The sequence below is a fragment of the Eimeria mitis genome, genomic scaffold (assembly GCF_000499745.2).
Source record: "Eimeria mitis Houghton genomic scaffold, Emh_scaff218, whole genome shotgun sequence".
Classification (NCBI taxonomy): Eukaryota; Apicomplexa; class Conoidasida; order Eucoccidiorida; family Eimeriidae; genus Eimeria; species Eimeria mitis.
This window is the reverse complement of record NW_013570506.1, coordinates 11038-24744: the sequence shown is the minus strand read 5'-3', so window position 1 is coordinate 24744 and position 13707 is coordinate 11038. Positions and strand designations below refer to the sequence as shown.

Here is a 13707-nt window from a genome sequence, read left to right as displayed (position 1 = left end):
AAGCCCTCGGCTGCTGCTCCCCACATGGAAGCCGCTGACCGCACCCCTCCTTTGATTGCCGCCTGCATGCCTGGTTGTGGGTTTTGAACTGGGGTTTTCGGCACATCTTCTCGTCAGCAGATTCCGAGCTTATTTCTCTATTTTTTTGCTCTGGGGTGCCGGTATTGTTGTGTGGGTGGGCAGCGGAGAGGATGCCAACAAAGCGCAGAAACGCCGGCCGTGCCAAACACGGCAGAGGCCATGTCAACCCCGTCCGCTGCAGCAACTGCGGCCGTTCGTGCCCAAAGGACAAGGCCATTAAGCGTTTCAACGTCCGCAACATCGTCGATGCATCTTCCTTGAGAGATCTTAGGGAGGCCTCCGCATACCACAGTACGTGACGNTCCGCAACATCGTCGATGCATCTTCCTTGAGAGATCTTAGGGAGGCCTCCGCATACCACAGTACGTGACGCCACGAGTTCACCAGCAGAACCCAGAACCCCCACACCGGGCTAGGCAGTGTTCTTATGCTGTCAACCTTTCTTTTTTATTTAATAATGCTCGATGCTTCAGCCCGAATAAGTGTGGTCTAGAGCTCTGGCTCATCGCAGCCAGCATTCTGGTCCGTCTCGGTGGCACAGCAGCATCAAGCCCTGTTGTTGCGATTTGCTTCAAATGCTCCGATTGCGTAATGCCCCCGCAGTTTATGCTTAAGCAGATGCACAAATATTAGCTTCCCTGATCTATGCTTGCGCCGTAACTTTCCCTGGCATTCCCGACGGAAGCAGCTCCCATGCCGTCAGCTCACGAGCATTGTGTCTTCATCGTTGTTGCTTGGTTTGCTAGCTGCAAACGAAACTTTTGCTGAAGGCTTTCCTGGTTTATCGGCCTCTCGGGATTGCATGCGTTTCTAGCAAGGGACTGAAGGAACACAGCCTGGCTCACCCTTTGCTGGGCGCCTTCAGCCATCTTTCAACTGTGTTGTCATCTGTGTGTCTTCTCAGCCTACAACCTACCAAAATTGTATATCAAGCACTCGTACTGCGTCTCCTGCGCCCTTCACTCCAGCGTCGTCCGCGTGCGCTNCCAAAATTGTATATCAAGCACTCGTACTGCGTCTCCTGCGCCCTTCACTCCAGCGTCGTCCGCGTGCGCTCTCGGGAGAACCGCAGGATCAGGGCCAACCCACGTGCCCGGATCCATGGTCATGGCGGCAACATGGGAGGCAACCGCAACTGAAAGCCCTTATAGTTGCAAGCCTTATAGGTAGTGTAGAGCATGTGCTGATGGGGGGGCTTCTTCGATCGGGGCTTTCGCTGGCGCGCATGCCGCGGGTACTCCTTGCGAGTGCCACTGCACTGAGACGTCGTCGACGTTAACGCGGTTTCTTTTGGAGTGACTGCAATTGAACCGGCTTCTAAAAGATGCCCCGGAAGGAGACTAAACAGAGAACAAACAGCCTGTATGTAGTATATATAGTGTAGTCACGTTGGCGTCTACCGCTAGCCACGAGGAGGCTCGAAGTACATGAGAGTTTGCCGTGCAGGCATGAGTAGAGATCCCCTTGTAGCAGTTTTACTCTGCCAGGAGTATTCCCGCTCGAGGGAGAGGCAAACTGGATTGGCAAACCAACCAGCCGACGTATGGTAGTGCACATAAGTAGTGAAGTAACCAGTGAGGAGTCATGCCAGTGAACATGACATAGTGGAATCCTAAGGGTTACATACAATCGATAAGGCGGAGTAGGTGGGAAACTGAGGCGAGGTTTCGCATCGAACGCACGAGGTAATTCGTGTCAACATTAGCCGTATTTCCTTCGCTTGGAGGGCTAGTCGGCTTCTAGAGGGATGTTGCCGTAGCAGGATGTGTCATAGATCGGTAGNTCCTTCGCTTGGAGGGCTAGTCGGCTTCTAGAGGGATGTTGCCGTAGCAGGATGTGTCATAGATCGGTAGGTGCATCCATACTTATGTGCTTATTGGGTACGGGAGGCTGATCAAGTCCCTAACAATTGAATTCGGTGTTACTGCATGCATCACAAGGGCGCTTGTGTATGCTTGTGTACGTGCAAGCTGCCGCTTGGCTGGAGCTGCGGGAAACAGTGCTACAGCTCAGGGAAGTCCATCTCATCTACCAAACAGCTGAGGGCTCCTGCGCAGCTGCAGGTGCACTCAGGGCCCCTGTAGACAGACGGGTAGTTCAAACACTTATTTGGAAATATTTGTTACACGAAGCTCTGTGGCTCTACTGCAGCACACCAGAGTGTTGCCTATTTGTTACACCTGGCACCAACGCATGGCTAGGCTTTGTTAGTTTCACTTACACAAGAAGAGAAGAGGCTTCGCTTCTTTCGTTAGAGCTACCGGCTTGTACTGCTTTCTGCCCAGCTATGCCATTCCTTATGAATCTCACGTCGATTGGTAAGGGCATAGGTAGCGTTTGAAACGCAGTGGAGGAACATTAAATAGAGAATAAGCAAAACAAAATTTTGGTTTGTTGCTGGCTTGGTGTTATACTTGGTCGGTTTCACCCCGAAGTTTCCCTGAGGTTCCCTTGAGTTCGTTCAGTCGTTGGCGATCATCGCCGCCACACCCTCCGTTTCTTCACGTTTCCCTCTTTTCTCCTACCCTTCTGAGGTATTTATTCAAAACTACACGAAATAACTATTTGAAATAATTCATTTGGGGGGTTCTCCACTTCTTTGTTGATTACTTACACCTGGATTCCTGTCGCCGGATGGCAACGGCACCCAAGGACAACCGTGTGGGACTCGTTTCCCTTGTCTAGACCGAACTTTGCAGAATTTCAAATACAACTTTGGTCTTATTTGCCTCATCCTTGGCGTTTTCTCCTCTCCTCCTCTTCCGCCTGCTCCGCTCGATTACGAAGGCGCCCAGGTGTCTGTCTGCTTGCTTCACCGCGACTGAGAATGTGGTTGGCAGCATAGCATGGGCACTAGGGCCCTTTAACAGGAACCAGAAGCATGTGCTACCCATGTAATGAGGCGGTTGCTCGTGTTTCTCACAACGAGTAATGGATTTCTGAACCTGCAACCCGTCCTCGAATCCGCCGCACGAACGCGACATAATTCGTCTTGGACTGCAGTGGAGGAGTAGTCAAGATGGAGTGTANCGAATCCGCCGCACGAACGCGACATAATTCGTCTTGGACTGCAGTGGAGGAGTAGTCAAGATGGAGTGTATGTCTGCTCCTCCTGTTGACACTGCCTTATATGCCTTCGACGAAGAGGCACACAATCGCCTTCTGCACTCTCTACAACAGCATCACCAAAGGCTACGTCTCAATCCACAATGCTGCACTATTCAGAGTCCTGTGACCTTTACTGACGTCTGGGTATCAGATGTGGCATTGACAAAGATGATGGCCCATGCAGAAAGGGGGGGCAGAATAGAAGTCATGGGGCTCTTACTCGGCAAAGCTGTAGTGACACCCGAAGCTTGCGATGCTGGGCCGCGGGGTGAAGCCGGCGTTTCGATACATTACGAAAGTGTGTCTTCTGTTTCTGAGGCAGAGGGGGAAATAGAAGGACAACAGGATGCTCAAACGGGTTACTTTGTTGTGACAGACTGCTTCGCGTTGCCTGTGGAGGGCACAGAGACTCGGGTGAATGCCGCAGAAGAGGCAAACGAATTCATGATTCAATATCTAGAAGCAGCAGAGAAAGTACCGATGCAGCAGAAAGTAGTGGGGTGGTACCATTCCCACCCTAACTACGGGTGCTGGCTCTCAGGGATTGACGTGCGCACGCAGCACCTGCAACAGCAGCACCAGGACCCCTTTCTGGCAATTGTTGTGAGACAAAGAACGCGTATCTGTCCCTTTTTAGCTTAAAACTTCAGAGGGCAGTTATAGGAAGGCAACTCAAGAGGGCATAAGGGGTAGAGAAAGTACACACATGCAGTGGCTTTGGCGGTGAGTTACAAGCATAAGAATGCAAATGATAGAAAGCTGTATTTTCGGGTGTATGCGCAGGTAGACCCAATCCGAACGATAAGCAACAGATCCATCGAGGTGCTGAACTTTCACTTTTCCACATTTCAAACAAATTTCGGAAAGGCTACGGGGGAGAGGCTTTTTGTCTCTCCTTTTGACAGGGACCTACCTCTCCCTACTTACTCTGTTGCCGCTGCATCTATTTCTCTTTAACGGGTTTCTGAACTTCGTGCCGCATACTTGATATCCCCGCTCGCTTGGCTCTTGCGACTTCTTATGTGCTGCTCACCTGGCTGCTGTTGGTTGTTGTCTCTCAGTCGTCCGCCGATGTCTGCTCTGCTGTGCTTCTCTTCTGCTTTCCATGCGTGTTTTGTGCGTTCTAAGCAAATTGTTACTCTTTATTGCACAACGCTGTCTTGTATCTGTAGCTGCACGCCCTGTATGCATTTCTCGTCTCTTGTAGTTTTGTGTGTTTGCGTTGCTATTGGTTGAGAGTGCATCCACAAGCCCAGGTGCAAGGACCAAACACAATCGAGACAAATAAAAAATAACAGAAATTGCATCGTTGAGTGCAGTTTTGACTCCATTTCTTCTTGCGCGGCATCGCACCTTCCATTCTACTTGTACAGAAAGCTCTCGAATGTTTCTATACTGCTGTTTGCAGTTGGGGGCGTTCAGAACTTTTATGCCTGGAGAGGCAAAGAGGGAAGATGAGGGAGATGCTGAGGCGGCTTCATCGCAGTTGTTGCCTGCAGAAAAGGTGAACGACTTCGGCGCCCACTGGAAACAGTGAGAAACCCTCCTCACAGGCAGCGATGACTGCCAGTTGCTTTAGGCAGACGTTGCTCCACTGTCCAACGATATATGGCAGTACACGCTTTTCATCACCAGCCACACGAATGTAGAAGGAAATGTACCGCAAAGCATAGAAATTAAACTCGTTGCAAGGGAACACAAAATACTGCATAAGTTCTAGGGATTGTGGTAGTAGATCCAGCGGGTTCGTTCCTTTGTGATGCATCTGTGTCCTATACGTGTCTCTTGCTGTAAGTTCGGATTTCTGTTGTTGCAGATATTATCAGCTGCGTGTCCACTGGTGCTCCAACTCTGTCAGTGCGAGACTGTTGGAGGGGATGGGTAGAGCTTCATGGCCCCAACTGATTGTGGGCCAAAGCCTCCACCGGGTGGGCCAGCTGCTCGCTCACATGAAGCCAGTGCTCGCAGAAGCTTGATGAGAGCTCCTCTCTTATGCAGAGGCACCAAGCTGAGTGCAGCAAAACAGCAGCATCTGCCACAGCAGGCTCTGCTATATGGCTTTCAATTCATTGTTAGCACAATCTGTGCATTCTCTGTTTTCCTTTCTGAATACAGAACCGGTCTCTGGAGCTCCGCCGGTTAGAAGCTGTCGTTGAGTCTTGCAATAACGCCATCAGTGCTGCTGAACGCAGGTAAAGGGTGAATGCAATCACATACACGGTCGTGCACAACCCTGTACACAAAACACCGAGTGGGTGTTTTGGCTTCATCCAACATCCATCCGTACAGAAGAAGGGTTACATGCAGTTCGAGCACATGACTTGGGATTTCAAACCAGTCCTTATAAAGTATTTAATTTGTGTATGTATGCTGTCACCTCGGCATCGTGAAAGCATCCATAGTTATCATGTTACTGTCGTTTTTTGTGCTCTTCGTTACTGTTCAGTCAGCCCCTGGCCATGGGAAGCGCCAGCGGCCAAGAGGTGAGGGAGCAGTCTGACCTTAGTGACGGTACCTTCACTGCCGAATATTCGGAGGAATCGGAATTAGGCGCTGCGAGGGGGAAAGGTCTGTGTGAAAAGCTCGTCTGCACTGCAGAGAAAGCTGCAGATATCGCAGTGCGAGCGCTTGGAGGGCTGGTTGAAGTTGCGGCGCTGGTGGGTCTCCAGCCCTTGTGTTACTGAGATATATGCAAGTGCCTTTGCACATGCATACACCCTGGCGGGTATACTGGTGCACACAAGCACTCAACGTTGCTGCCTTTCCGCCAGCCAAATGGGATCCCCAAGACAACAGCGAATACTCAAGAGGTGTGGATGCGTGCAGCACAGCGATTCCTTTGTATGTTTTTAACTTGGTTTTGTGTCTTCCTGTGCAGAGTGCCGTCTACAGCGACAACCTTACATGGCGTGAGCATGTCCTTGCGTCTCAGCAACCAGATGGGGCATTCAGTTCGGAAACACAGCCCTAAAGACACACACTGCGGTGCAGCCGCAGTGGCCTCTACCCAGCAGTTTATCTCTTTTCCCTCGGCGTGAGGCTCTGCCTTTGCTTCTCTGGAGCAGCGTACCCGCTACTGGCAAACATCCTCTGCAGCTCGTCACCTGCTCCCCTAACCCATCACTAATGAAGCAAGCGAATGCCGCTGTAACTTTCATTTGTGAACTATGCTCTCAAAAAGCCAATAAAGCATTTGGAACTATGGGCTTGCTGTTTAGCGTATGTATGTCCAGCTGCACTAAGCCGAGACGGCTATCTAACGCTACAGAATGCGAATGCGCCACGTGTCATGATTTATCTCAATTAACAAAGAAGACAAATAAAAGCGGATCGGCACTGTAACGCCGGCCTCCGAGAAAATATGCGGGTTTGTTTCTCAAGCCAAACCTGCAATAGGATGGTTTAAACTGACTGTATTGGCGGAGCGCTGTTCATTGGGAGGCTCTAAATGGCGCCAAACCATAGAAACCAGCATATATCACTTTATGCATGCACCCATTTACCACGGTGGGTCTCGACACCATACGGTCACTCACGTTTACGCACCCATCTACTGGGTTGCACTTCTGAAAATGCCGATGAAACTCATCTTCCTCCGTTAACAAAACTGTCCTCATCACGACCACAGCCCGAGGAGCTACCCAGAACAGGCATGCACAGATCGGCATATCCCTGACGAGCCAGAACGAGTGAAAAACAGCGATACTGACAGAAGCACCAACATCCTCAGAACAGCTACATTCACAAAACTGCAGTGGATAACTGCCCCTGTCTGCAAGCACCCCAAGCCTTTTGCAGTGTGCGCGCACTCGCTAACTGCAAGAGCATTTGAGAGGAGTGACGCACACAAAGACATTATGACTCAAGCGACGTTAAAAAACATGATGTTCACAAACAACAATCTGAACATGAATGGCCACCCACACCACGAAAGTGTCCCCCAACCCATTGCCGACGTTCCCTGCATCTCTGCTGCATCTCCCTTCCCTAGCTGGTATGCATTTTGCTGTTCGCCCGGTTGTTTGTATCCCGTTGAACTGCCTAGGCGTTCAAGTTCGTGGAAAGATGCCCGGGTAAACAACGCGGCCGGGTTCATCGATCGTGCGACGTCTTGCCAGAACTCTGAGCAACCCATCCACTTGGCAATTTGGCTTCAGCAATGAACTCTGGGATAGAATTCAGATGCGTTGTTTGTACCTTCCCTTGTCGCTTGGATTCCATTCGTTTTGAACGGGCCAACTCCAGCGTTGACAGATTCCCCGCATCCCATCCTAGGCTCACATCTGTTGGGGCCCCCCTCACGGGGGTGCTCCCCATACGTTTGGTCGGCTTTACCTCGTCAGATTCGAAGTACGGGCTATCGCCTGTCTCAACTGAAGGACGGAATGATGAGGACCTGCTGAACTCCCCAGGATGACCACCAGTCATCTCCTGTTTCGACTGGAATGTAGGGGGCGATGGGCTGCAGAAGCAGTCTATCCACCAAGGCATGCTCACATGCTTCCGCAGAACTAAGCATCCCAATAAACCTAAAAAGAATAACGTCACCGCGCCAACGGCAACGCCTATCACCCAACCAGGGTACCCCTCCTCTCGATGGACGTAGTCGCCTGCTACGGTTGCCTGCAAACCCAAGCAAAAGCATCAACAGAAACGTTGGTGAGAACATTACGGGTATGACACTACATACACGACCAATAAATACGCACACATGCATACACAGGTCAGCACAGAACATCAGAACACGTAAGTGCACAGAGAATAACACAACAGATGGAAGCCACAGCACCAGAACGTCCTCATCTGCGCTCTCTTCAAGCTGACTGCCATTTGCCAACCCCATTCCACGCAGCCTACACCCCTGTGTGCAGCTAAGTGCGATCGGCACCCGTGGGTGGTTCTCACCTCTGGCGGTTTAACGGGCTCCAAGAAGATGACGTTGATTGTGCCTCTAGTTCTGCTCTTGAACCGTTTATATATTTCCTCAGCTGTCGCCTCGGCTTCTCTCCTCCCGATGTCGTTACGAAGGCCAAGGACAAGAACGTGGACAACAAATCCGTGCCGTTGTATCAACTGATCAATTAGGGCTTGCTCGCTGTATGCTAACCCACTACCAAACTTGCCCATGCGGATAGGTTTCGCGGATCCAACTTTCATTGCATATCCCATCACCCGCACCCTATCCATGCGTACGTGACGAGGAGTTGCATATGTCAGCGGTTGGACAAGAATGGCTCCCATGAACAATTCATGAAACGAAGCGGCGTCTTTGAAGTGCTCTGACGGCACCTGGAGCAGCAGATGGAGGTCCGGGTCGTACCTTGAATTACCCCCAACCGCTATCTCAGCATATTGGAGGTCATTAAAGGTTGAATACACCACCTCTGCCAAGCCCACGCCCGGCAACGAAGGGTCATCCTCCAGTCTCTGTTTGAACATGCTGGCAGCTTTCAACGCAGAGATGAAGGCTGTGTCCGATTTCTGTGCAGTTATTGGATCCGCAACACTCAGCTGCACGTACATCTCATTAGCGTTCAGGTTCTGATTCAGGGCAGTGACCACTGATTCCGAAATTTCACTGCCGAATTCACCCCTCTCTACCACCGCCGTGGGGCCTCCGCTGCCTCTGGCGCGGTAAGCCGTGACGAGTACATCTGGGAACTGCGCTTGCAGCACTTCTTCGGAGCAAAGCCAATTGGATTCAATTAAAAGTGCCATGCGGATGAGGACTTGTCGAACGCTTTCAAGGATAGACTTTTTCAGTGCCTGCTCAAATTTATCTAGCTGCTCTTGCAGAGAAGGGTCATCTTCGCTCTTGTCGCGCAGCTGCACCAGCAGATCCTCCACCACCAGACGACTCAACTTCAATATCAATATGCCCCCCATCGGCCGGTCTGTTACTTGCGTATTTGTCAGTGCAAGAAGCATCACCGAAGTTGTCGCTGATCTTTGTTCTTGTCGAAAGCTTCTCTCCCATATGCTCATCCAGTTAGGTACCGACAAAACTGCAAAGTGTAACCCACACAACAACAGCAGGCGCTACGTCGAAACCAGATGCGTCCACAAATGTAACATTCTGCCTCTTCATTCACTTTTGGTCTTCACAGCGGCGGGCCACAAGAATGCACTTGCACAAACAACGCGTGTATATGCATAGAAAACCGCACATATCCATTAAAATGTGCATGCAAACGATAAAACGCCACGCTCCAAAAGCTTCTATTCAAGCTAGTTCAACTTGCTGCGCTTGCACTGCCAGACGAAGACAAGTAGAGCCCCACTGGCAGCACTGAGATGCATGCTAGCCGTCGTTGCGTCGGCTTACTGTTAGAATAGGAGTAGAGGACATGCAGCTCGGAGACCTGATGGTAGACGTAGCCAATGGTGGTCATGCTCTCATCCAAACTCCATTTGAGGTCTGGAATGAACTTAAGCATTTCAGCCAGATGAGGATCCGCCTTCTTTTCTTGTTTCACAAACGCGTTGAAAGATTCGTAGTCTGTAACCTCTACCAGCCGAGGCAACTGAGACAACATACATACGTCACAACAAGTACACAGCACCACGGTCAAAAACCAAACTGCAGTCACTTACTCCAAGGAAAGAAACAATCGTAAACCCCCAATGCCTGGCGCATGCAATACTATCAAGTAGGACGACACTTTCCATCTGCTATACGAGAGCATAAAATACAGGAACAGACTGAACCGTGCAGCCCCCCAGGCCTCCAAAAATGTTGGTAGNAAACATCCTCGTCTTAACCCATCACCCGATCCGAAATGAAGATTTGTTTGTGCTTACATCCTCTTCAATTATTCCCTGAAACCCGCATTCCTTCGCCCTTTTGACGAATCTTGCAATCTTCTGGTTTGCATCATCGAGCTCACTGAGCGCAACGGACTTGGCGAGTACAACTTTAAAGAAGTTTGAAGTCATAGGAGGTTTCCAGTGTTTGCTTCGGGTGTACATGGGCCAATATAATGCACTCAGAAACAAAACCAGAAACTGACGACGCCAAACCAAATCCGTCTTGAGCCGTCGGCAGTAAGAAGAATATAATATTGCGAGAGTCGCACTCAGTTCGTGCGGCGCAGCTGCAGCAAACGCAAACACAATACCATAGTTTCTACTGCCACACCAACTACCACGACCACAGAGAAAACTCAATCAAGGCTGAAGCATCCTGTTCGTGTTCCTGGGATGTTGCTGCTACTCCTGCTGACGATGATGCTGCTGCTGCCGACAGCTACGATGCTGCTGCTGCTGCTGACAGGTAAAATGAAGCTGTGGCATTGACCGCCAGATATATACACAAATTAATACCCCATATGCAGACGGACCCCGACGAAGGTCCGTTTGGTCTGCTGCTGCTACTCTCCGTCACACAAGACTCATGTAAAGAACCTCAGTTATCTGGCATTCCTATGTGTTTGCTATCATTCTTATTTCTGTATAAATACTGTTGCTGCAGTTCATACTGCACGCTGACTGTGCAACTCGCATGCATTTTGATTGACTGCAATTAAAGCCTTACTCATCACAGGCACAGGCTTTCCCACTTCGTTGTTTGTGGGGAGCTCGTCAGGCAAAGACCCCGTCGGTAGTTGTGAAAAAAAGTCATCCGAAAAATCAAACCAGGGCCCCGATTGGTGCTCCCCCCCAACCCGCTGCATGCATGCACGCATGCACACAAGAAAACAGAAAGCAAAACATTGAAAACTTCTCCCACACGAATTCACCCAGAAGAGACAAACAAGTCACGTCAACAGGCAGAAACGACACAACCGTTGGAATGACAGAGCAGCTAGAGAGAAGAGAAAAATAAAAACGGGGCAGGAACAATGCATGTTCATACACTCCGAAACGATGGAAAAGGCAGCAAAATGCTAAGAAAGTGTATTAGACAACTTCAGGCACACAAACAAAAGGGGAGAAAAAACAGCAAGAACAGAGGAACTGCCACATGCAGCGCTCCCCTAGAACAGCGCTTTCACTGCTCATGCATTGAATTTCTTGAACACGGCTATTAGATAAATCAGGACCGCAATGCATAGTTAAACTGCCTCACCTCAGCCACGGATTGTGCAGATAGCACCGCCAGAGGGCCCTCAAAAAGAAATAAAAACGCAAGGATTAGCGCCACGAGCGCACAACAGGAAGTGCCTGTTATGCGGCGTACAAAATGCCGACAACCCCAACTACCACCTGATGGTGCTGCTGTTATTCTTCCTGTTGCAGCTCCCTGAGACGGATGGGGCCGCCTTGACGCAGCAGCAGCAGCAGCAGCAGCAGCAGCAGCAGCTGACGCTCCACCGGCGACGCAACCTCCCCTGATGCCATTCCTGCTGCTTCCGGTATGGTCAGGGAGGCCGTTGAAATCTTGCAGCTTTCCGTATGCTGCATGCATTGCTATACATTCTGATGAATGACAACTAACGACGTTTTTTGAAGCTGTTGACACAGCGGTTCTGCTGCGCACAACACCAGCGGCTCTTTCGCCGCAAGACTCTCTCATCTTGGACAGGCAGAAAGGAGTAAGCTGCCCCGCCAGATAAACGTCAAGCCCCCTACAAATGGAGAATCCAAGGAGGCATCCCGGAAGAGGACCAAGGGCGGTGCGAAAGCTGGTTCAGTGTTGCAACCCAACCAAGGGTTTCAGGCGGTCTGTTTGGTGTCCAAGATGATGGCTCAGGGCCTTCCTGCTGTATGATGCTAACCAAAGCAACAGCGGTATACTATTTATAGAGCAGGAGCAGAAAAGACGTCAGAGTTCCACAGTGTCTCGCGGGAGGAAGACCACCTCCTCTGGGTTCCTAATGCAGTGAGTGAGCCGGGGCCGTATGAAAGGGCCCCCAACGGAGAAACCAGGCGGTTTATGAGCTGCAGACAAGAAACCTTGTTCTTGTTTTGTAGATAAAAGCGCTATAACAAAGAGCTCCCCTCGGAGCAAAGGCAGCTTCCCACGGAGTCGCCCCGCCGCACGACGGGCGGGAGGTCCGTGACTCGTTGCTTCTGGAAGCTCCTTCAATAGTCTAAGAAAAGATGAAGGAATTCTGAGATAACTGAAAGGAATGCATGCATATTTATCGCATTATGAGCCAGACATTCACCTAACAGCGAAGCACAATCGAAAAGTCTCAGCCACCACCCGTCTGCCATGTTCAGCTTCCATAACCAGCGTAGCAGTGGCTGCTCAGCATATTACGTCTCCTTTATTTGCTCGTCAAGGAGAATTAAATAGAATCAACAAATATTAATTATTATATATCCAAACTATTGCATTATGTTCATAAGAAAATGAAGAAAGCGAGACGATCGTTTCGTTGCAAACTGCACAAGCCACTCATCGTTGTTAGCGTGCAGTCTCGTCTTGCAGCTTCGAGGCAGCAGCCCACACCCCTTTCCTCTTTGTCTGAATCAATAAAANCGTGCAGTCTCGTCTTGCAGCTTCGAGGCAGCAGCCCACACCCCTTTCCTCTTTGTCTGAATCAATAAAATATTAATTAAATAAATGCAAAACTACTTTGCTTACTACAATTCATGATCCCGTGTTCTGAAAGCGTTCTATACCACCCAGATCACCGCACCCGTATGAGGTGGTAGGGTCTGTCCTATCCTATGTTTGGATTATACTTCTATCTGTGTGCGGGCTGTCTACTGAGGACCCAGTAGATGTTTAACAAATATTTAGAGGGTTGTTGCATGCAACGGGGGAAGCCTGAGGCAAAGCATCCTACAGAGAACACCGTAACGCTGTGGATGGCAGGCTCGCCCCCCTCCCCCCCTAGCTGACGAGAGTTGTTTACTGTCGCTAGCAAACCCACATAATTACATAGAAGAGAGAGCCAATTGCACCAGGAAAACAATTCCCAGAGTACAGCAACTGATGCAGACCAACTGGCTCACATAACGCCGTAGCTTGTACTAAGAAAGCGCTAGGCCTTCTTTGCGGAAACACGAAAGCGTGCTCCCTGTAGCTAGCTGAGAGGAGCAGAGTACTGTTGCTGGGGAGTGAGTAGACGAGCTGCTGCTGCGGCCAAAGTACAGCGCAGCTTTCCCCCTAGAGCAATGCATGTTTCTCCTCAACTGTCGCGCGGGTTCGAATCCCACTGGCGAGTACTACTGAGATCTATGTCAATATAAATATTCTGTTGGCGTTGAGGTTGAAGGACTGATACATAAACCACCGCAGTTCTTGCCGAAGGAAAGAAACCCAACAACACTTACCCTCAATTTATTTCTCTGTTTTTCTCTGAAGCTCTGCAAGTGAATTCATGTTTCATTTGACACATAAGTTGAGGTGTACATACACTCGGGGTGCACGCTGTCGTTAGTGTGAAGGACGCTAGCCAGTAACAAAGTGTCTACCTTACTATAAAACATGTATTCGTTGGCCCCTACGCCTCTCACCATTGCCAGCAGCAACAACAGCACGCGCAGCAGCAACAGCAGCAAAAGTAGCAGCAGAAGTAGCATTCCTCAGACTACCAACAAGAGCACTGTTTGCATCAGCAGCAA

The 13707-nt window shown here is 50.1% G+C and overlaps 2 protein-coding genes across 2 annotated transcripts; one reads left to right on the top strand and one right to left on the bottom strand.

The window, feature by feature from the left end:
* Window positions 1-3171: 3171 nt before the first annotated feature.
* EMH_0003980 (Mov34/MPN/PAD-1 domain-containing protein, putative) lies at window positions 3172-6160 on the top strand (the record flags this gene model as incomplete). Its single annotated transcript, XM_013496583.1, has 7 exons — window positions 3172-3792; window positions 3973-4011; window positions 4598-4722; window positions 5006-5117; window positions 5305-5381; window positions 5636-5807; window positions 6068-6160. 7 exons carry the CDS (start codon window positions 3172-3174, stop codon window positions 6158-6160), a joined length of 1239 nt encoding a protein of 412 aa, XP_013352037.1.
* A 1121-nt stretch (window positions 6161-7281) lies between these two features.
* EMH_0003970 (uncharacterized protein) lies at window positions 7282-10125 on the bottom strand (the record flags this gene model as incomplete). Its single annotated transcript, XM_013496582.1, has 4 exons — window positions 7282-7812; window positions 8095-9194; window positions 9515-9713; window positions 9991-10125. 4 exons carry the CDS (start codon window positions 10123-10125, stop codon window positions 7282-7284), a joined length of 1965 nt encoding a protein of 654 aa, XP_013352036.1.
* Between the last annotated feature and the right edge of the window lie 3582 nt (window positions 10126-13707).